Here is a 9,207-nt window from a genome sequence, read left to right as displayed (position 1 = left end):
CCCCCCCCCCCCCGCCTTTCTCTTCCCCACCTTCCCTGTCAGGTTTGATGAGATCCTGGAGGCCAGCGATGGGATCATGGTGGCTCGTGGTGATCTAGGTATTGAGATTCCTGCAGAGAAGGTCTTCCTTGCTCAGAAGATGATGATTGGGCGGTGCAACCGAGCTGGGAAGCCTGTCATCTGTGCCACACAGGCATGTGTCCCTCCCACGTCCTCCTGTGCACACTCGCATGCTTGGATAGGAAAGCTTTGGAGGCTGTGCCTGATCTCTTCCCATGGAACCTGTAACCCACACACACACATCCTCTTTACCCCTGCACCTACCACTATCCAGGGGATCAGCTTGCAATCATTTGTCTCTGAAGACAGCCCAGGCCATGTCTCACTGATGCTCTGTCCCCTCCCAGATGCTGGAGAGCATGATCAAGAAGCCCCGCCCCACCCGGGCCGAGGGGAGCGACGTGGCCAATGCAGTGTTGGATGGAGCTGACTGCATTATGCTGTCTGGAGAGACAGCCAAAGGAGACTACCCTCTGGAGGCTGTTCGCATGCAGCACCTGGTGAGTTCTTCCAGCCTGCCCCTCCCGCTGGCGTCAGGCTGGGTTGGGATGGAGGCATGCTCTCATACAGAGCCTTTTAGGCTTCCACATCCTCCTACCCACGGGCTTTCATTATCCTCCAAGTCACAGCAATGAGAGTGAGGGGGTGGAGGTGGGGGTGGGTTGTCTTGTTTTTTATCATTCTGTCTTCCTTGCTATAACCCCCTTCTGTGTCCTCCTCTGGAGACATCCTCCTTCAGACGTCGCACAATTCACTCCTGGCTTCAAGGCTGTGAATCCCTCCATTGGCTTAAGTCCTGGGATACTTACGCAGTCAGAGGTTGCCTTGTGTCTCTTTCTGGACAGTCCAGAGGGCCTGAGTGCCTCTGCCCTATTCTGAAAAAAAAAAGGCCAGGGGCTCCCACTCCCAGCTGTCCTCTCCTTTGGCTTCCAGTTTGTTTCCCCACCCGTCCCACAGATTGGTGCTCCCTCCCGGGCCTCTGTGGCCTACAGTGGAGCTGCTGCCACACTGAGCTGCCCATGAGCTGCCTTGCATGACGCCTGTGGCAGGACCTGCTTTGCTGTGCCATTGGGGTGGATGCAGCTGATGCACTCACCGAAGATCAGAAAGTGGGGCTAAGTGACTGGCTTCAGGTTCACAAATAGGGGTGGAAGGGTGGTGACCCTGGCAGGCTTGCACTCGGCATCATGAAAGCTCTTCTGGCAGCTAGCTCTTCAAGACAGCTCGGCCGTGTCCCACTGCCTGCCTGCATCTCAGGGTGGGAGGCTCAGTTCCTCTGCCCTGTCTGCTCCTGCTCTAGAGCTTACTGAAGAGTTAACTCAGGATCAGTTGTCAGGGTTACTTGTACCTGGTAAAATGAGTGTATAAATTAACTTTCTCCCGATAGTCTTAGGTCAGTCTGTATGACGCTCAGTGAACTTGCCCTTTTTCTGGAGATGGTTTTTCTTTAGTTTTCCTATTCCTTTTCCAGCCTACAAAGGACTCCCTGCCCTCTGTGTGTGATCCCAGCCCCCAAATTTAAAACAACCAAGGGAAAAAAAAAACACAACCAACTCTGGACTAGGCATTATTCTTTCCTCCTTCACTTTCTATGTATCCTGTTATTGGGCTTAAACAACTTCCAGAGAAGACATGTCATTTTATGTTAAACACTCTTTCAGTGGTAAGCTGAGTTTTTTTTTTTTTTCCTTTTTGTCTTTTTTACTGACCGGTAATGGGATCGCAACCCTCGGTGTTGCGCCCGCACCGCACTCAGCCAGTGAGCGGGAACCGGTCTCCACATGGGATCCGAACCCTCGGCGGGAGCGCCGCACTCTCCAGTGCGCCACCGGGCCGGCCCCTGAGTTTGTTTTTGACTAACAATGTCTTCTGGGCTGTCAGCATTCTTGGCAGATTTCCCCATATTGAAATCGGTACAGATCAATCCCTTTCCGAGGGACATTTGTGTCATCCTGTTTGCGCGATGTGTTAGCTGTTTGGATGCTCAGGTACTCTTGGTACATTCTCACAACTGCCCCATGGTGGGAAGGTGCTTTTCTCTCCCAGGAGACAGTGTACCTTGAATCAGTCACCTCTAGAGTGACTGCCTTTTGTGGGTCTCTCCCCATGTCCCTTCTCTAATTGCCTTGCTTAATTGTCTGACCTCATGGCCTCAGAGGTGGGAGGGTGGCTGACCTTGACTCGATTTACTGAATCATGAAACCACTTAGACTGTGGGGACTTTTATGAGTCTTTGGACAAGTCACTCAGCCTCTCATGACCTTATCTGTAAAATGGATTAGATGAGATATGTTTCATTAAAGCCTTAGGATTAAATATTCACTGCTATTGCTACTAAAGGTCTGATAAGTCCTTTTGTGTGTACATTGATGTAATTTTCATAACTCCCATAATCTCAGTTTATAGATGAGTTACGTGGTAGTAAAGGCTGGGTTTGAACCCATGTCTGATGACTCCAAAACCAGTCTTGTCTCCTGTGACATAGTGCTCCATCTAGCAGGAGGTGAGGATAGATCTCCATCTGGGGCTTGTAGTGTGGTCAGAAACTAAGACTCAGTCTCTAGGTTCTGAATTCTGTGTCCTTTCTTCCATAACCTGGTCTTTCCTATGAACAGACATCTTAGAACAGCAAGGCATGGATGGTATGGTACTGCCCGGGAGATAAGTATGGGGTCTAGGCCAGGCTGTAGCTGTCCCTTCAGGTGGTGCAGGCCTCTCCTTTCTGTGTCATCATTTAACATTGGCGACAGCTTCTCCTCTTTATTGTTCACTGCTTTCTCCTGGGTCTAACTGATGCAATTAATGACCCATAACTAAGAGCTAGGCAGTAGCAGGTATGGTTGTTTCCTGTTCATGTCCTCTGTCCTTTGGGTTGCATGCATTCCATTCTTCCAGAAAGAACTCCTTTAACCTAGTAGATCTTGCCACGTCTGCTTATACTGTCAAATTAATGAGATGGTTTTACTGATTCTTCCTTCACCCATTGTTCACTGAGATGCTGGCCATTGCATTATAATCCTCTTATAATCCTCAAAAGCTTAAGTTTTCTTCCTAATTATCTGGGCAGGTAGTGTGTAAATAACTCAAAGGCTTTCTCCTGACGATTTTAATCAGATTTTAATCAAGTGTCTTGTTAAATGTGTCCGCATGCTTCCACAGGCATCTGTCTCTTCACATGGCTGTTCAGTGTGCCCCTCACAAGTTAACCAGAGGTCTCCGTTCCCCTGCTTAGAACTCAGCTAAGCTGCCAAGCTTTGGCTTTGTCTGACTCAGTCTGTTTCCGTGGCAGGCAGCCACGGGCGAGGCTCGCAGAATCTCTATGCCTGAAGCTGAGCAAGCACTCCCTCCACATGTGCATGGAAGCTGGGCAGGAAGCCCTGCCAGAAGCAGACAGCCATGTGAGGAGGGGAGGCCTGTTCCTTCCTGTGAGTCGTGTCATGAGGCAGTGTGGTCAAGTCCTCTGCCAGGGAATGGTGTAGCCCAGCCTGGGCGTGTTTCCCTGCCAAGGCTCTAGAGCCTACCGCCATATCCCTCCACCCCCAATCAAAAAGATCCTTCCAGAACCAATTTCCCGTGTATTGGAGGGGAAGTAGCAGTTGAGGCAGATAATTCTCTCCACCTCCCAGAACAGCTGGACTTTGACCACCCTGCCTCTGTATCTGCCTGAAGGACACAATTAGCCAGTTAACCTCCAGTGACCTTCCTCTGATTAATTCCCATTCTGTCTTTCCGTGTGTTGTCTCTCTTTTTTTTCCTCCTTCCTCCCTCTTCCTTGCCCCCCTCCCCTAAACCTTACAGATAGCTCGTGAGGCTGAGGCAGCCATGTTCCATCGCAAGCTGTTTGAAGAACTGGTGCGAGCCTCCAGTCACTCCACAGACCTCATGGAGGCCATGGCCATGGGCAGCGTGGAGGCTTCTTATAAATGTTTAGCAGCAGCTTTGATAGTTCTGACGGAATCTGGCAGGTAGGGCCCTGAGGGCAGGTAACACTGCAGGATAACCAGCTCTTGCTCCAGCTGCTCTAGGAGAAGATGGCCAGGCCAGCCATGCGCCTGGGCTCAGAGCCTCTTTTCCCATCTTCAGGAAGACAGTCAGGGAGGTCATGGCAGGGCAGGACCAAAGGTCATATGGATCAGTAGGCACAGCAGAGGTCACAGGCACCTGGTGAAGGATGGGTTCCTGTACAGGCTCGATCTTGCTCACCTCAGAATCTCCAGTGATTGGGCTCCTCTTGGCCTTTGTACAGGGACATGTTCCTCACCAGCTGTCCATGTGACTCTCCCTTCCCTCTCCCTTTGTGACAACGCTCTGTCCCCCTCTCGTCCCTCTGGACGGATGTTACTCCCCTAGATTGCCCGTGAGGCAGAGGCCGCCATCTACCACTTGCAATTATTTGAGGAGCTCCGCCGCCTGGCGCCCATTACCAGCGACCCCACAGAAGCCGCCGCCGTGGGCGCCGTGGAGGCCTCCTTCAAGTGCTGCAGTGGGGCCATAATCGTCCTCACCAAGTCTGGCAGGTAGGAGGCAGCAGCGGCTCCCTGGGATGCCCTGCTCTGTGCACCTCTCCTTTGGGGTCCTGGGAGCAGTGCATTGAACAGCATTCAGATGGCACTGGGCCAAGGTAAGACCACTCTGCCTGCCACCTAGGCCCAAGGACTTGAGGCAGCACTCATAAGGCGTGTTAGACCATTTGGATCCAGAGCAAGTGTACACCCTCACGGTGAACTGGGGTTTTTTTGCATAACAACAGAGAGGGTGACTATACTATGAGTGGTTATTTGATATTTAAAAGCTGGTCTTCTAAAACATTGGAAGATCACCATTTTTGCTCATTCCATCTACTGTGTGCTCTTTAAAAATTAAGTTGGGAAAATTAGTGCTCTTCACTGCCCCCATTTGGTGCACTGGTGGCCATCTGTCTTTGAGCCCCAAACAAGTGGGTTCTAGCCCAGGAAAAGTTGTTGTGCTGTCTTGCTGGCATCTGTGGGGCAATGCAGCCAGGCTGAGGACACGCTGGCCTGTGCTTGGCCTTGGACTTGGGATCCCTTCCTAGCCCGGGACACTGAGTTAATGTCCTCCACTCTCCTCTTTTGGGAGTGTGCTCCTCCTGCCTGCTCATGGGGTAGCTAGGCTTTCCTGGAAGAGCTGAGGCCAGAGCAGAGCAGACAGGCAGTGTCCGTGCACTGAGGAGCAGCAGCAGGTGGGCCATCTGCATACCCGGGACTGCTCATGGGGTAGCTAGGCTTTCCTGGAAGAGCTGAGGCCAGAGCAGAGTCAGACAGGCAGTGTCCGTGCACTGAGGAGCAGCAGCAGGTGGGCCATCTGCATACCCGGGACATAAGATCTGTGCAGATGCCCTCAACAGAGGGCTCAAGCCTCCTACTCTTGGCTAAGCAGCTCTGACCATTAGGGTTGACCTTTGTAAAAAGGTCCAGCCCTTGGTATTTGGCTATTTTTAGCTTTCCTCTTCTGGGATTTCATGCAGCTCATCCTGACTTCAGCACCTGCTTCCCAATGAAGTTTTTGTATGGAGTCCAGGCCTTAAGGAGGGCATTCTCTGCTGTGACATGGCTTAAGTTCCCCTGACAACCTGTTGAGTGTCCTCATAGCTTGCCTTCTGGGGCCTGATTCCTTCAACAAGCCACCCCCCCCAACTCTGGAGACACCTCTGCCACTACAAGTATGGTGTCAATCAATGTTCAAGGAAGGACCTGGCATAGGGGCTTCACAGAGGTCCCCTGCCTCCTAGAGGAGCCTTGACAGAGTTGTTCCCACACTACACCCCTGTCTTGTTCTTGCCTCCTGGATAGCACCCAGATTTCTAAGCTTGACTCTCGGGCTCTAAAGTTCCGTTGCTGGGACTATTTCACTGCCCTGGGGGCACATGTGGGGAGAGGGCACAGCAGTAGAGAAGCATTAAGTTATTGATTCCCAGGGACTGTTCACTATTTCCCTGTCTGGTACACTGGTGGCCATCTGTCTTTGAGCCCCAAAGACAAGTAGGTTCCAGCCCAGAAAGGGTCACTGTGCTGTCTTGCTGTCATCTTGGGGCCATGCAGCCAGTTCTTTTCAGATGTCAAGAGTCAGGTGCTCTCCACATGCTGCTTGGCTTGTAGCTGTTGCTGGCAGAAGAGGAAGGGGTGCCAATGAGGTTGTGCCAGAATGGAAAAGTTAAGGGTGTGGGAGGGGTTCTGCCAGCCATGGTCCATGTGGGGTAAGTGAGTGAGACTGACCTTGCTGACTTAGGATGATCCTGGGGCCTTGGCCAGGGGGAAGGGGTGGAGGGCAAAGGGCAGCATGGCATGCTGGGAGGCTGTGGGATGAGGGGCTGCCCCAGCCTTAGGAACATCTCCTTGCTCTTGGAGGTGGGCCCAGGGAGCAGATGTTAAAGTGGCCAGAGCCTTCAGGATGGCATAGTGAATTGGATTAGGGGTGAACTATTGCTGAAGGCCCTGAGGCGCTTCCCAAGAGGCTCCTGGGACACTGTGTAATGATCTCTTCTGCCTGTCCCCCATCCTGTTTCAGGTCTGCTCACCAGGTAGCCAGATACCGCCCACGTGCCCCCATTATTGCTGTGACACGGAATCACCAGACAGCGCGCCAGGCCCACTTGTACCGTGGCATCTTTCCTGTGCTGTGTAAGGACCCGGTTCAGGAGGCCTGGGCTGAAGATGTGGACCTCCGGGTGAATTTGGCCATGAATGTTGGTATGTGGCTGGGAGCAAGGGCTAGAGCTGGAGGGGTGGTGGTTCTTGAGCACTGGCTTCTTTGAGACCCTGAAAGTTTGGGGGAAGTAAAAGGGGAACATGTAGGCCTGAGGGAGGCAAGAGGCCCAGCTGACCACTCCTCACCCTCACTGGTAGTGTTCTCAGTCCTCTCCCATTCCCTGAAGTCCTGGGCTGAGCCGGGCTGAGCCCAGGATGGAAGAGGGGCCTGAGTTGTAGGCTGAGCAACTCGTTCTTCACCTCACTTTTCCAGTCTGGGGCGCAAAGCAAAATTGTCCGTTTGTTGGCATGTGCTCATTACTGAGGGTTTTTTCTTTATGAAATTGTCTGGAGCTCCTACACTGTGGGATGGCACACACACACAAATTTTGTACTGATGTGGCCTGTGTCCCGGTATAAAGTAGGATGTCATGGGATAAGAGGAAGTAGCTAGCTCTGACCTTTGGCAAGACTCTCCACCTGCTAGAATATATGTCCCTGTGAATCTCTGCGCTTCCCTCTTCCCAGTTGCCTGAGCTGTGAGGCTGGCGCCACCTTGTGGTTTGAGGAAGTAATGGTTATCCAGTCCCGTTTGCTGCCTCTGGCTGTAGGACAGTCGCCCAGGTGTCTGGACCTGCCTGGCTTGGCTTTTACTCACTAATCTCTCTTTCCTCCAGGCAAGGCCCGAGGATTCTTCAAGAAGGGAGATGTGGTCATTGTGCTGACCGGGTGGCGCCCTGGCTCTGGTTTCACCAACACCATGCGTGTAGTGCCTGTGCCGTGATGCACCCTGGAGCCCCTCTTCCAGCCCCTGTCCTATCCCCTCCCCCAACCCATCCATTAGGCCAGCAATGCTTGTAGTGCTCACTCTGGGCTGTAGCGTGGCACTGGTGGGCTGGGACACCAGGGAACAAGACGAATGCCTCTGTAAACATGGCTGTTTTTAGACCCTCAGGGCGGGTAGCCCAGAGGCTGGCTGCTCATCATGTGGCCCCACCCAAGCAAGGGACGAAGAGGAATGAGACCTCCCAAGCTTATTGTAAGAGGGCAACAGCTCCCCCTCCTTTGTGTACTCTATTCAGATCCTGTAGAAAATGGAACTCCCAACTCTGGCCTGGGGTCAGGAGTCAGCCAGCACGATCAGGGGCCCTGGCCCTTCCTTGCTTCCCCACCCCCTCACCTGTTGTACTCCCACCTTGTTGTGCACTGTGCTCTTCTGTATTTGCACTCCACTCAGCTGCAGACAAACACTCCACTCTCCACCTTCCATTTTCCCCACTACTGCAGCCGCCTCCAGGCCTGTTGCTATAGAGCCTACCTGTATGTCAATAAATAACAGCTGGAACACCTGTTTTCTCTCCTTTCTGCTGGGGCAGGGTAGGGGGGTCAGGTGGTTGAACTCTGCCATCTGAGCAGGGTTCAAATGACAATGACCTTGTGCCTCAGGGGTGATATGGTAGATGATATCAGGTTATCTGCCATCCTGTGGATCTCCAGGGTGCAGAGGTGCTGGGAAGGCGGTAGCTGATTATCCTCAGGGTAAAGGTTACCCCCTTCAGCCCTCTGGTTAGGTGTGGTATCTGTGTCTAGAAGCTCCTGCAGCTGCAGAGATTCTAATGGTTTATTTGGCGATGGGAGAGGGCAGGCACAAGGGCCCCTCACCCTCCTGCTCTGGTGGGTAAACCCAAGGAGTGAAGCAGCCCTTTCCCTGGCCCTCCCTCCCTTTGGCCTCTAAGATGGAGACCCCTCAATGGAGCTGTAGGAGGAGTCCTGCTCTGGGCACCTGAGCTTGGGGTCTGCTCCCAGGTCCCAGAACAGTTGAGGATCTAGGCTCCCCTTGGGCCCCTCCCGCCATGCTACAGCAGGGCCAAGACGGTGGGAGAAGGTTGGGCATGGGATCAAGTCCCCCTCGGTTCATTGCCACATCCCTGCCAATGAGCTTTTCTACCCGTATTTCCTGTACTTCCTTGTCTTTGATCTTTGGCCATCTTCACACTCTCCGCAGACTCCAAAAGCTTATTCTTTGGGGAGACAGTAAAGTTAACTGGTAAGTGTGAAAGCACTGGCTCTCGGGCTCCTGGTGGTGACCCGCCTGTCCGACTATCAAGTTCAAAATCCCCTCTGGTGTTTCCTACTCTTCACCTCGCTTTGATGTCAAGAGAAATTGAGACTTACCCTGGCGCTCAGTGTTGGGAGGGGTTGGAGGAAGGCGGGAATCGGTTTCTGCAGAGGGCACCGAGCTCCAAGACTAGGAGGACGGAAGAGGAAGAGCCCGGAGGGCACGCAAGCCCCTCGATGTGAGGGACAGGAGGTGCAGACCCAGGCCCTGGCCTCCGGGACCTTCCAATCTGGGGACCAAGCGCTAGGATCTGCGCGGAGCTTGGGACTCCACCTGGGCGGTCGGCGGGAGAGCAGGAACGGCCAATGGGCTGTGCCCGTCCCG

At 53.2% G+C, this 9,207-nt stretch overlaps 1 protein-coding gene across 1 annotated transcript in view; it reads left to right on the top strand.

The window, feature by feature from the left end:
• The window catches only part of PKM (pyruvate kinase, muscle), a 12,171-nt gene extending 4,058 nt beyond the window's left edge, over window positions 1-8,113 (top strand). The window contains 5 exon segments of the mRNA XM_008571054.1: window positions 43-193; window positions 408-560; window positions 4,411-4,577; window positions 6,586-6,767; window positions 7,442-8,113. Coding sequence (XP_008569276.1) covers window positions 43-193; window positions 408-560; window positions 4,411-4,577; window positions 6,586-6,767; window positions 7,442-7,548 — 760 coding nt within the window. The 3' untranslated portion in view covers window positions 7,549-8,113.
• The last annotated feature ends 1,094 nt before the right edge of the window (window positions 8,114-9,207 follow it).

The sequence above is a fragment of the Galeopterus variegatus genome, unplaced genomic scaffold (genome assembly GCF_000696425.1).
Source record: "Galeopterus variegatus unplaced genomic scaffold, G_variegatus-3.0.2 Scaffold657, whole genome shotgun sequence".
Lineage (NCBI taxonomy): Eukaryota > Metazoa > Chordata > Mammalia > Dermoptera > Cynocephalidae > Galeopterus > Galeopterus variegatus.
Note: the sequence above shows the minus strand (reverse complement) of the source record. Positions and strands in the feature narration are given on the sequence as shown.